The sequence below is a fragment of the Schistocerca nitens genome, chromosome 6 (genome assembly GCF_023898315.1).
Source record: "Schistocerca nitens isolate TAMUIC-IGC-003100 chromosome 6, iqSchNite1.1, whole genome shotgun sequence".
In the NCBI taxonomy this organism is placed as follows: domain Eukaryota; kingdom Metazoa; phylum Arthropoda; class Insecta; order Orthoptera; family Acrididae; genus Schistocerca; species Schistocerca nitens.
In genome coordinates, this window is record NC_064619.1 from 421,908,455 (window position 1) to 421,923,108 (window position 14,654).

The 14,654-nt window shown below is 37.8% G+C and overlaps 1 protein-coding gene across 1 annotated transcript in view; it reads left to right on the forward strand.

The window, feature by feature from the left end:
• LOC126262284 (rho guanine nucleotide exchange factor 18) overlaps positions 1 to 14,654 on the forward strand; it is a 628,397-nt gene that overhangs the window by 575,234 nt on the left and 38,509 nt on the right. The window contains exons 26-27 of the mRNA XM_049958802.1: positions 5,852 to 6,048; positions 7,163 to 7,370. Coding sequence (XP_049814759.1) covers positions 5,852 to 6,048; positions 7,163 to 7,370 — 405 coding nt within the window. The remainder of the gene's footprint in view (positions 1 to 5,851; positions 6,049 to 7,162; positions 7,371 to 14,654) is intronic.

Below are 14,654 nucleotides of genomic sequence, written 5' to 3' on the forward strand. Positions count from 1 at the left end.
GATTTGAAAAATCAAGAACAAGGTAATTAATAAAAATTGTTACCAAGAATTTGTCTTTAGGAGTGACACAGATAACTGACATTGTTGATAATGTGGAATACGTCTGATTAATATCAGCCACTCTTGGTTTTGCTGAAAATTTGTTTTGAATCCTCCGGAACAATGCCTTGTTTCTTGGATTGAGCTGTTTTTGATAATCATTAATTTGTATGACATACAGATTCATAACATCAGAAGCATTGTATTCTTGGCTCGTCTCACCAAATTTCACGAATTTGGTGACTCAGCCCAAGAGATATGAGTTGTAGGCATTTCTTCTTTGTGATTCTCAGTTTATGGTGGTGAGAGTTGAAACCAGTTCTTAATAGGCCTATCATACCATCAGTCAGCTCTTCTTCGACAGCCAAATTAATGTAAATGTCAAACATTTGTCAAATTCTTCTGCTGGAAACGCACTCAGTCCATTAGTGGATGCAAAAGTTTTCACTCATACCATTTCAGAGCAATCAGCTTCTGACTTGTCATTCACATTGCTTTCTATCTCAGTAGAAAATTATTACTGATGAGGTGCCACATAGAAGGGTTCTGACGGTTTGTTGAAGGCATCTGACTACTTCAAACCACACCAAACAATAAATATCGGAAATTTCTTGATGTATTCTGAACTGTTGGGTCTGCCGGATTATCACGGTCTTACTATAGTATGAATTACATAGGAAGGAATTTTCTTTACTAAAAGAAACTTTCTTGAAATTTCTTAAAGTCATCAAACATGACTGCAGATAATCTAACTTTGAGGAGGGAGATAGATAAATTCAATATTCCTTTAGTTATGCTTGAATATGCAACTGTTTGTTGTTTTTGATTTTAGCATTTGTGTTAGCAATTTTTAATGCCAAATGATTTGAAAATTTGAGTTCACAGTGTTCCACCACTTCGAAGTGTAACGTGGGAAAGTATTTTTCATCAGATAAAGGTGCCTTCGTAAGATACTCAACTGGACTGAGATACTAAATGCTTATAACACTCTTTCTTTTATATCATCCCAGATCAAAGTTGTTGTTGTTGTGGTCTTCAGTCCTGAAACTGGTTTGATGTAGCTCTCCATGCTACTCTATCCTGTGCAAGCTTCTTCATCTCCCAGTGCCTACTGCAACCTACATCCTTCTGAATCTGCTTAGTGTATTCATCTCTTGGTCTCCCTCTACGATTTTTACCCTCCCCGCTGCCCTCCAATGCTAAATTTGTGATCCCTTGATGCCTCAAAACATGTCCTACCAACCGATCCCTTCTTCTAGTCAAGTTGTGCCACAAACTTCTCTTCTCCCCAATCCTATTCAATACCTCCTCATTAGTTACGTGATCTACCCACCTTATCTTCAGCATTCTTCTGTAGCACCACATTTCGAAAGCTTCTATTCTCTTCTTGTCCAAACTAGTTATCGTCCATGTTTCACTTCCATACATGGCTACACTCCATACAAATACTTTCAGAAACGACTTCCTGACACTTAAATCTATACTCGATGTTAACAAATTTCTCTTCTTCAGAAACGATTTCCTTGCCATTGCCAGTCTACATTTTATATCCTCTCTACTTCGACCATCATCAGTTATTTTACTCCCTAAATAGCAAAACTCCTTTACTACTTTAAGTGTCTCATTTCCTGATCTAATCCCCTCAGCATCACCCGATTTAATTTGACTACATTCCATTATCCTCGTTTTGCTTTTGTTGATGTTCATCTTATATCCTCCTTTCAAGACACTGTCCATTCCGTTCAACTGCTCTTCCAGGTCCTTTGCTGTCTCTGACAGAATTACAATGTCATCGGCGAACCTCAAAGTTTTTACTTCTTCTCCGTGAATTTTAATACCTACTCCGAATTTTTCTTTTGTTTCCTTTACTGCTTGCTCAATATACAGATTGAATAACATCGGGGAGAGGCTACAACCCTGTCTTACTCCCTTCCCAACCACTGCTTCCCTTTCATGTCCCTCGACTCTTGTAACTGCCATCTGGTTTCTGTACAAATTGTAAATAGCCTTTCGCTCCCTGTATTTTACCCCTGCCACCTTCAGAATTTGAAAGAGAGTATTCCAGTTAATGTTGTCAAAAGCTTTCTCTAAGTCTACAAATGCTAGAAACGTAGGTTTGCCTTTTCTGAATCTTTCTTCTAAGATAAGTCGTAAGGTTAGTATTGCCTCACGTGTTCCAACATTTCTACGGAATCCAAACTGATCTTCCCCGAGGTCCGCTTCTACCAGTTTTTCCATTCGTCTGTAAAGAATTCGCGTTATTATTTTGCAGCTGTGACTTATTAAACTGATAGTTCGGTAATTTTCACATCTGTCAACACCTGCTTTCTTTGGTATTGGAATTATTATATTCTTCTTGAAGTCTGTGGGTATTTCGCCTGTCTCATACATCTTGCTCACCAGACGGTAGAGTTTTGTCATGACTGGCTCTCCCAAGGCCATCAGTAGTTCTAATGGAATGTTGTCTACTCCCGGGGCCTTGTTTCGACTCAGGTCTTTCAGTGCTCTGTCAAACTCTTCACGCAGTATCTTATCTCCCATTTCATCTTCATCTACATCCTCTTCCATTTCCATAATACTGTCCTCAAGAACATCGCCCTTGTATAAACCCTCTATATACTCCTTCCCTTCTTTGCTTAGAACTGGGTTGCCATCTGAGCTCTTGATATTCATACAAGTGGTTCTCTTCTCTCCAAAGGTCTCTTTAATTTTCCTGTAGGCAGTATCTATCTTACCGCTAGTGAGACAAGCCTCTACATCCTTACATTTGTCCTCTAGCCATCCCTGCTTAGCCATTTTGCACTTTGTCGATCTCATTTTTGAGACGTTTGTATTCCTTTTTGCCTGCTTCATTTACTGCATTTTTATATTTTCTCCTTTCATCAATTAAATTCAATATTTCTTCTGTTACCCAAGGATTTCTATTAACCCTCGTCTTTTTACCTACTTGATCGTCTGCTGCCTTCACTCCTTCATCCCTCAGAGCAAATCATTCTTCTTCTACTGTATTTCTTTCCCCCATTCCTGTCAATTGTTCCCTTATGCTCTCCCTGAAACTCTCTACAACCTCTGGTTCTTTCAGTTTATCCAGGTCCCATCTCCTTAAATTCCCACCTTTTTGCAGTTCCTTCAGTTTCAATCTGCAGTTCATAACCAATAGATTGTGGTCAGAATCCACATCTGCCCCTGGAAATGTCTTACAATTTAAAACCTGGTTCCTAAATCTCTGTCTTACCATTATATAATCTATCTGATACCTATTAGTATCTCCAGGATTCTTCCAGGTATACAACCTTCTTTTATAATTCTTGAACCAAGTGTTAGCTATGATTAAGTTATGCTCTGTGCAAAATTCTACAAGGCGGCTCCCTCTTTCATTTCAAAGTGCAATTGGGAAATCTATTTTTGATACCTGTGGATGTTAATGTTTAGAAATTCATCCATACCTGAAGAACATCAGTAAACAGAGCCTAGAGCTGTCATGCAGTCACATTTGCCTTGCTAAATGTCTGTTCTCAACGAGAGCATAAATTAACTGTTGATTGCTACAGAATAATCATGTTAGGTTTGTGACAATATTAATGATGCTCTGCTTTTCCAGATTGGCAAGCTTTTGCTGCAACTGCTTCGTTGACCACATTCAAAGATAATGATGATTATTATACCATGGTTTTAGTATATTTTGATTTCATACTGATTCATACAAGCATGACTTGGTTCTGTTGCAACTTATTTGTTGGGATGAAATTTTGTTATGTATAATAGATCATGTTTCATCATGTCATTTTACTGTTCATATTGCTTGTGTAGCATACATTTGTAGTGCCGTATAATCCCAATTGAGTCACACTCCTCCTGGGGTCTGAGTAAGCTGCCATTTCCCAAAGTACCCCCCATTTCCTTCTCAAGAAAAATGTTATTAGTTATGAAAGCTTGCAATGTGTCATATATATTTCAGTTAGCTTATCAGCAATACTGAAATTTTGCCAGCTGAAGATAAATACTGATAACAAATTCTGTCTTGTGATTTTATAGAACACGTTGTTTGCCAATCATTGCAAGTATTCTTTTGAGATGTTGTAGCTTCTAGAGGAGATTTTCTTAGAATTGAAGCAAGTTCAGTGGTTACAATACATCAAGAGTGAATTCTACATATAATTTTTATTCATTTCCTTTCATGTAATTCATACTACTTGCCTGTACAAAGAGTGTACCCAGAATATTGCATGGTGCAGCACCTGTTAAAAAAATGCCGAACACACTGACAACTGTATTCCAAAACTTACAAGGAGAGGTCCTCAGCGGTGGGATAGACTTTATGAAATCATTTATACAGTAATGTAGTTTAAGGTCCCAGATATCACACTCTGCAGCCATTCTCCTCGGTGGTCCCTCATTTGCGATTCATCAACAACAAAAATTCAGAATTTCTTATGATGCTCTACAGCTTTGTAAAAGGAAGGTTTAACAGACTGGTTTTGCAATGAAACAGTTAAGGTACAGGCTTCACATGCAGAAGGTTGTGCGTTTGAATCTTCTCAGGTGCTCTGACATTTTTTTATTTTTAGATTTTTATCAAAATTACTTTGCTCATTTATTTTTATTCAAGTAATTGGGTTAATTGTTTTTTTTTTAATTTCTGTTCCTTTGTTACATCATTTTAATCAATGTATTAACTTTTTCAATTGCTCTCAGTTTTTCTTCCTATCGTTTGTTTTCCACATGGAATCTCTGTACATGCGAATTTAATCCTTTTTATTTGTATATCATAATACTGAAACATCTGAAACTACTGATGTATCAGTTAAAAAACAAAGGATAAAATAATCTACTTATATTGGCTATGCAGTTGTATCAAAAATTATTTTTTTGTTACAAGCTATACATTTTTTTATGGTAATAGTCATACATTTAAAATGCAAATCCTTATTGTGGTATGGACAAAGTAATGCAGATGGAGATTTAAATGAAAGAAGGGATTATAAATTAAACAAAATTCAGGCAAAATGAGAAATTGAAAGAATGAGTGCAATAATGAGGACAGAAATATAGGATAATAAAATGGAAGAAATTAAATTGAAATAAATAAATGAAAATAATTAAAATCTCATGAATAAAGATTCCAAGTGGAAAATGAATAATAGGAAGAAAAATTCAATTTGGTAGTTAAACTTCATACGCAGTAACGTATTATGTAATTTGCACCAAACGCAAAATCATAGCAACCACTATTTTTCATTGACACCTTTTACGAATATAACAGTATTGTGAAAAGGAAAGTTGCTACTCACCATATAGTGGAGATGCTGAGACGCAGATAGGTGTAACAAAAAGACTGTCACAAATATAACTTTTGGCAGAAGGCATTCTTCAGAATTAGATGGCAAAAACACACAAACACAGCCTCAGTTTCCAGACACTGCAGTCGTGTGTGTGAGTTGCGTTTGTTATATGGTGCTATATGGTGAGTAGCAACTTTCATTTTCACAATATCTTTAGATCTATTCATTTTATGAGATCTGCAAATATTGCTATTCTTATCTATCCCAAAACCAACTAATTTTTATAGTCTTTGTAGAGGAGGTGAATGGAAACCAGAATGAGTGAACTGCTTTTGTCATGTCACCAACAGGAACATTTTGAACTACACTGTGATATTTTATTTTGAGCTTCAGTAATCTTGCTATTATCATCACATCATGTTGACGGTAGCTGGTACTTTTATTTCATATCATAGAGCACATGCATAGGCGATATATATGTGGTTATTATCCTTGTACATTTTGTAACGTTACTACCATTTGTGCCTTAGGATCAACCTCCATGGCGTTCTGCTGTTATGGCCACTATTCCACCTGTTGTTTTACCTTCAAATGTATGTGAAAATTCATGTGAAGTCCCTGCATTGTCCTCACTTGCACAAGATCAGCAGACGGTTGCAGTTCAGCTTTCTCACTACTTCTACAAACTGCTTTCCATTATCCATCACCAGATGACTACTATCAATAGGTAAGTACATGAAGAAATTGTGTGCATACTTATTGAAAGCTATTTGTATTGCGGACTGAAAGGCTTAGCTTGCATTCTCCTGCTTAGTAGTTAAAGTTTAAAAAAATGGTTCAAATGGCTCTGAGCACTATGGGACTCAACTGCTGAGGTCATTAGTCCCCTAGAACTTAGAACTACTTAAACCTAACTAACCTAAGGACATCACAAACATCCATGCCCGAGGCAGGATTCGAACCTGCGACCGTAGCGGTCTTGCGATTCCAGACTGCAGCGCCTTTAACCGCATGGCCACTTCGGCCGGCTAAAGTTTAAAACCATGGTTCTTCTTGAACTGTCAACTTTTGTCCAAAATTAAAATTTGTTTATACATCATGATTGATCATGATGTGTAGAGGCTAATTTCAAGTGATGACAAACACATCAGCTCTTCTTAATAATGGGAAACAGGACACAGTATGTGTCTGAAGCTTGTATTGAGGCTGCGAAATATCATCTTCCATGAGTACAACAGTGCTTCTCTGACAGATTTGTGAGATGAAATCTTTCCCACAATTTGAACAGTCTGTTACATACAGTACATGAAAATTAACAAATACCATCTATTTGTGACAGAAACATAGCTCTCAGACTCAGTCTGTGAATTGGAAAGCCCTCTTAGGCTCAGTCAGTGAAACCTTTATCGCTAATGAACCCACAGTTCTGTGGCAAAGCCGCAGATACACCAAAACCATGCAGAGTTTTGTTTTCTCAGCAAATCCAAACAGACTTTCAAGACTTATTACACTGGGAAAGCCTGTGAAGTCACAGTAATAAGAGTGAATACTATTATCAGCTTTTCTTTTCACAGATGCATGTGGCCTGCAAAGAAAATAAATATCTGTTTTAACGTGAAATGAAATAGATTGTTGATTGCAATATTTTTGTTAAAACTGTGCTTTTCTTTTTGGTTCAAACTTTCATCATTACCAGTAACTGAGAATTGACTGAAACAACAATTATTTAAAATAGTTATTTGAAATGCTAAATTGACGCATAAGCATTCATATCATTAAATGTAAGCTTTAACTCAACAATATTGGTCTGTCTGTCTGAGTACATATTTGAATTTTATTAGCTTGCAGGCTCAACTTTCAGCATGTAAGGTGCAGCTGACACAAGATGATGCAAAGGACCGACGGCCAGTTTATAAACATAATCAGCAGTTGGAGGAGCTACGTAATTTACAAGACCGTCTTACACAAGAGAAAGAAGCATGGCAACGTGAAAAAGAAGCTGAGGAGAAAGAACTTGATGAAAAGAAGCAGGAGCTACTGAGATTGCAGGTTCGTTTTTAATTTACTTGAGTTGGAACCCATACAAATCTCACATTACAGAACTGTGCAATATGACGGAGATACTGCTAAAACAACAGTTTTACATAATTGAAGAAAACACAAGGAAACTATATGATCTTCACCCAGAACAGCAAATGCACTGCCTCATTAGCCCTCATCAGCTCTTCATTGCTGCACGACTCAGGGCAGTGCGTACAGTGGTGCAGAGGATCCATTGTCTATTCTCCTCTGCAGTCACAGTGTGTTTGTTCTTTGACACGGTTGTCCCTGAATTTTCCAACACCTGCTTATAGCCTGTCCAGTAGTACACGGAAACAGTTAACACGTGGAGACACAGTCAGTGGCTGACACTGAACTGGGGAAACTGCTTCGGGGATTTCAGTGTAGGTATTGATGGTTGGTGGTCTTGGAGTGGGCGTAATGATTTAGTTGAGCCTTTTTCTGTTCAACATTTGCCACTACTGTACAGTGTGTATCGGGTGATGCGGCACCTGTGAATCAATAAAGTTTGTGTATAGGTGTCTGTTTCATGAAATTCAGTCATCAGTCATATTCAGTGCTATGTCCCCTGAGGCTATACCATAAAGGGCACACACACTGACCTTCAGAGAAATGGAGTGCCATCCATGGTGAAGGTTCTGATGACTTGAGGTGGGGCTCCCCAGTTATTGCCAGTGAGTTTCTGTATGGTGTTATTTTGGGTTGACACTTTCAGCTTGAAATGGAGACAATGTTTGCAGTACGTTGCAGGTCTGTCTTAAAGTGACATCAAGGTATTTAGGTGTAAAGCACTTCCAGGCTCAGTTCCGTCCCAAATATTGTTTAGTTTTCTATTTGCTTGTCTGTTTTCGAGGTGGAAAGCATTTTCTGAGGATTAGGTTTCAGATAGTTCTCACCATAACACTCAGTGAAAGTTCTCTGTGTTGTCAGAACTTGTTCAGCTTCCTCAAACTTCTTTCCTTGGGTTGATGAAGCAAAGTCATCTGTGTGTGTTAAGCTTCTGCATGTGTTAAGCCTTGGTTTGTCATTGGTGTGTATATTAAAGATTACAGGGGACAGAATACTTCTTTGGAGTTTTGACACTGCCATAAATAAATTAATTTCATAATAGTTAAGTATCCAACCTCCCACAAATCATGGATCTTGCCATTTTTAAATTGCTGCATTTCAGGCACACTTTTAGTTGCAGTTACAACTTGAAAAAAATAATTATAATTCATTATGCAAATGGTATAGTCAACAACTATGATAATACGAACATTTTAATTTATTTTTAACAGTTATTGAGAGGATAGGTTGCTACTTACTGATACACATTAAACTTTCAGCTAAAGCATCCATCAGGAAAGAAAAACACACATGCATTCACACAAAGCAAGGACACCTCACACACCCATATGACCACTGTCTCCGGCTGCTTAGGCCGAACTTGAGTCATGAGTCTCGCCTAAACAGCCAGAAGTAGTAGTCACGTGTGTGTAGGTGTGCTTGCTTGTGTGAAAGTTTGTCCCCCCCCCCCCTCTCCCTCTGATGAAGCCTTTGGCTGAAAATTTAATGCGTGAAATCTTTTTGTTGTGCATGTCTGCAACTCAGTGTGTTATCTTTATGGTTAGTAGCAATCTATCCTTTCCATAACTGTTGATTTTCCAACCTGCACTTTACTTTCTCTTGATTATTTCATATAAAGACAGTAGTAATTTTCTTGAATAAATGTAAGACTATTACACTGAAGACATCCCCATACTAAAAGACAATGTTGATCATTAATAACTAATTGTGCAACAAATTGTCTGAATTCTATGTTTGCTATAAATGTTCTTCATATATTAATTTGTGTTGCTAAAGTTTTGGAGCCAGAAATGGGGAAATGGCATAGGATTTATTTGAACCAGTTTCAACAAAAATGCATAAAATAATACTTGAGCTGAATTTGTACCATAGTTTTGTTCTTAAAGTGTACAATGTTTGCTTTCATAAATCAGAAACAACACATCAGTATATGACTACTTCACATAACGGTCCATTTCAGGATATTTCCAAACAATACTAGACATGCCACTGCATATTATGTACAAACTTCTACATGTGATCAAAAAATACGTTGATTGCTTGTGTACAGACACAAGCTGCATATCTCAACTTGTACCAATTTAAAAACTGACCACAACACATTAGTGGTAACTGAAAAAGTTGACAGAACTATGAACTTGATTCAATGAAAGAGCAAAACACACAGCAGTAATTTTTAAAAAATTCAACTTGCTTGAATAAGGAAGAAAGGTTATTAATTTCTGTCAGAGCATACAATTTTTGAAATATTTGATTAGTGTACAGGAAACATATTAAGTATAAAATTAAATAATTGCTAAAAAATGAAAGTTTTACATCTGTTGCACAAGTTACTGACACACCATTTACAATTACGACGACAATTTGAAGGTATGTGAAATTCGTAGTGGAAAACATAATTGGTTATTAAATATGAAGTAGAATGTAAACTCACTTTTAAACACCTTATTGTAATATCATTTATAATTATAAGAACATACAATAATGGAGGAAAAGATAGATTGATACTTACTGTAAGGAAGACATGTTAAGTTGCAGACAGAATAATTAAGACACTCACATATCATCAGTAAGAGAGACACATATGCGCACCATCCACACACACACACACACACACACACACACACACACAAAAGCAAACACATATAGCTTTTGGCCACAGCCTTCATCAGTAAGAGCGATACATATTCTGACCTGAGATGCTGGAGTTGGAGGTCATGTGTGCGTGACGTGTGCTTGCTTGTGTATGTATATTTGTGAGTGAGTGAGTGTGTGTGTGTGTGTGTGTGAGAGAGAGAGAGAGAGAGAGAGAGAGAGTCTGTCTGTCTTCTGTCTTTTACTGACAGAGGCTGTGGTGAAAAGCTATAAGTGAGTGTCTTTTAATTGTCCTGTCTGCAACTTGACGTGTCTTCTTTTCAGTAAGTAGCACTGTGTCTTTACTTACATTGTTGATATTTGTATGTTTAGTTTCCATTGTTTAACAGTATACAGTGTAACTGGATAGATAAAAAATCTACGCTCCAATCGGTGACAGGAGAACACACATATAAAAGGTGTTACTTGGCAAGCTTTCGGAGCCACTGGCTTTTTTTTCTGGCAGAAGGGTTGAAAGGAAAGGGAGAGTGGTGAAGAAAAAGGAGTGGTGAGGTTTAGGAAAAGTGGTGGAGTTCGGAAAAGTCACCCAGAAGCGCAGGTCAGTGGAGACTTACCAGATGAATGAGAAGGAAAGACTGGTTGTAGGGCACTGCACCGGACAAGATTTGAAAACCTGAGAACTTAAAGGCAGAAGATAGGGTAATATGCAAGACAGAAATTACTGCTAAAATATTTTGCACAGATTCATAAGACCAAAAAGTAAGTACATTTTATGTGATAGAGTTGGGGGGGAGATGGCAAAAAATACACAACTCAGGAAATGAAAGATGTGAAAAACTGAAAGGGGCTGAAGAAAGGAATAGTTCCTATGAAGAGCTGCTGTGACCGAAGAAATTAATGTAAATAAAGACCAGGTGGGTGGCGAGAACCAAGGACATGTAGCACCAATTCCCACCTGTGGAGTTCTGAGAAACTGGTATCTGGGGAAGACTGCAGATGGCATGAAGGGTGAAACAGGCACCAAGGTCATGACTGACATGTTGCAGTGCATGCTCTGCAATAGGATATTGTGTGTTGCCAGTATACACCCTCTGCCTATGCCCGTTCATCCTAACTGTTAACTCAATAACAGTCAAGCCAGTGTAAAAAGCCAAAAAGTGTTTACACAACAAATGGTATGTGACATGTCATTTCACAGGTGGCTCTCCATTTGGAAGTATATGTTTTGTCAGTCACAGGGCTGGTAGATGGTGGTAGGAGGGTGTATCGGGCAAGTCTTGCAGCAGAGACAGTCACAGGGGTAGGAACCATAGAGTAAGGAGATAGGTGCAGAAGGAGCATAGGGTCTGACAAGAATATTGGGTGCAGAAGGAGCGTATGGTCTGACAAGAATATTGCGGAAATTGGTGGGGTGACAAAAAGCTTTTCTAGGTGTGGAGAGCAAAATCTCAGACAGAGTGGACCTCACTTCAGGGCATGACTTTAGGAAGTCGTGGCCTTGTCGAAGTGGCTGATTAATACATTCGAGACCAGGTTAATACTGAGTGACAAGTGGTGCATTCCTAAGCTGTTTTCTGGAGGAATCAGCAGTGTGTCATTCTCTGTTGAGTCTGTAAATTGTTATTTGTAAATTTTACATTGGAAAGGCAGCATTTGTTCACTAATAGGTTAAACACTACATATACACGGTGAGTCACCTAAGACTAACACTTGTTTTATTTCGAAATGAGGTTTTCGGAAAATGGTAGCACATTAAGAAACACAGACTTTTGTTATGTAATAAAGTGTCTTGTATCGATCAAGATATTGAATCAAGTATGATTTTTCGGACAGATAAATTTTTTATTCATTTTTTTAATGAAATCTGCTGAAAGTGCTTGAATAGATAAGCACAGTGATACAATGCTTGTTAATTTTGAGGTTGGAACTCTCCACAAAAGAAAATGAGGAAGATTCTAAAATTGAAAGGCAATTCCGTCTGAATCATTTATTGTGTTGTAAACTGGTTCATGCAAGTCCATGTTGTATCAAGCCTTTCAGCTGTTGACTTGTCTGCCAGGTGAGGCATACCATCGAATGGTCATAGTGTACAACAGCATATCATCCATTGTACTTTAATCTGTTCATCTCTCTCTCTCGAAGAGCGACTGGAAATGTTCTTTGCAGTTGATGGTAAATAATTTGAGCACATGCTCAAGAAAGTTGTAAAACTTGTATTTTGTTAAGGTTAAGTATTTTTTGTAGGTGACATGTCATCATTCATTCTGAACAAAATGTTTAGTTTATTTAAAATGTATTACATTTAATTATAATTCCGTATAGTATCTATAGGCACATTTGTCTGACAGCAGTTATTCCATCAAGAAGCACTCAGGCGTCTCCAGACACAGATAGGTCAAGTAATTTTTTTTTTCTCGAAGTCTAAGAAAATTATTAAAGTAGTTTCTTTTTCTCCATGAACAGGGATGTTTATCATTACAAAGTGTGGGATGGACAAAAATATGGAAACACCATAAACACAACACATTACCATGCCTAATACAGTATCAGAAAACTGTTCGCATTCAAAACAGCTGGGAAAGGATAATACAGTTCCTGTATGGTCTTCAGGGGAATCTATGCCATTCATCCTGCAAAACAGTGGCAAGTTCAGGTAATGATGATGGAGGTAGATAGTGATCACGCACCTTTTGGGATATTCCCTTCTGAATTTTATAAATTTCCAAAGAGGGGACTTCGTTCAATAGTTCCAATTCTGATGTGTATGAATCAGAAATTATGATTCACTTATATGGAGTAGATATCCCCTCTCCCAATCTTCATTCCTCCTTTCATGGACTTGGTCTCGTACACAGTTTGGCCTGTGTTGGAGAAGGAAATCGTGCTTATCTACATCAACAAGCTACCAAATAACAGAAGTCACATTTTGAAGATGTATATATATTCTTTCAACTCGTACAACTTCATAACATTGCATATACAGCTGTCTGCAATTTCAGTTTGTCAGTCACATTGCTGATTACAAATTTATAAACAGTTTAGCATCAGCTCGCTGTCAGACTTCAGAACAAACTGATTATATTCTCTTTCACAACATAATACATTGTCATGATGTGTGCCATTCCGTGGAGCACAGTGTATCTCCAAAGCAGTGGTGCAGCTGCATGGAGTAATTGCCAAAGCCAGTTGTGGACAATGTGAGCTGTGTGAATAGGGGCCCTGTCATATTGGATCACAGCATCACCATTGGGGAAAAAACATTGCTCCATGAGATGGACCTGATCAGCCAGAATGATCACATAATCCTTGGCACTAATGTGACCTTGCATGGTAACCATGGTGCCCATGGAATACCACTACATGGCAGCACAAGTAATCACCAAACCTCTGCTATTTTCACTCTTGGGATCTAAGCTCAATCATAAGTTGGAAGCAGTGTGAAACAAGACTCATATGATCAAATGGCGCTCTTTCATTGCTCCATAGTCCAGGTTTTATGGTTTTGACACAACATATTCCTGTTAGGCATTTGCATCACTGATGAGAGGATTTGGAATCCAGCTTGCCATGCAATTCCCTGCTTCTGGAACTCCCTTTGCATTGTTTCAGTTCTGTAGTAACTTTTACAGTTGTCGTCCTCTTTATTTTTCATCACAATCTTCTCCAATGACTTCCATAAGGATCACTGAATTCTCACTTTCATCCCCCTTGTGACTTAGCATATGATGTTTTTCTGCTTTCCCTGTATGCAATATGTTGTCTCTTGAAACATCGAACACTTCATCTATCTTGGTTATGGAAGCACCCACCATACAAGCACAGAATGTGCACCTATTCAAATTCACTTAGCTGTGACATTATGCACTCACAACTACACAGAATATGGTCCTGACAGTGACTAACAATTGCAACATGTGACAGACTTTCCACCATGCCATTTGTAGTCAAAAATAACAGTGCAGCCCACAGACTTGGGTAGCGTCTGCACTTACGTTCATGCGTGCATTTATCACAGTTTTTCTATATTTTACTCCAGCCCCTGTATGAACAACTGGCATTTCTGTTTTGGCTTTGATAAGTAAGGAGCAGTGGGGAGTGTTTAAATGGAAAACTGCCTGATGAAACTGTATTTGTTTCCACAAAAACCTGAGAATTTACAAGCATTTGAAATAGTTTTTGATAAGCCCCATATGATGCCCAGAAGCTAACATATGCCATAGTTCCATCTACAGAAGTTATATCCCACCCTGCATCTATGTCATATAGGAAATGAAGTTTTATTTTAGTAGTGTGGGCCTGTCTTACTTCATATAATGATGGAGCTTGGCGTGAGAGCTCTGTTTGGCAGTGTTAACACTACGATAACTGACTCTGGTTCCATTGATTTCCAATTTTAGTTCATTTCCCAGAACCTTTTGCAAAATGTTTCAGTGCCAATATTAGCAAGTGCTATATCACTATGTAGGATACTGACCTAGATCTCATACTCTCCCCTCAGTAACAACACTCTCGATCACCACAGAACTGAATGCTCAAATGGGTGTGGGATGGTTTCTGCTAAAAGATGTACACAACAGCTCAATCCAGTTTTCACTAACACACATCTAT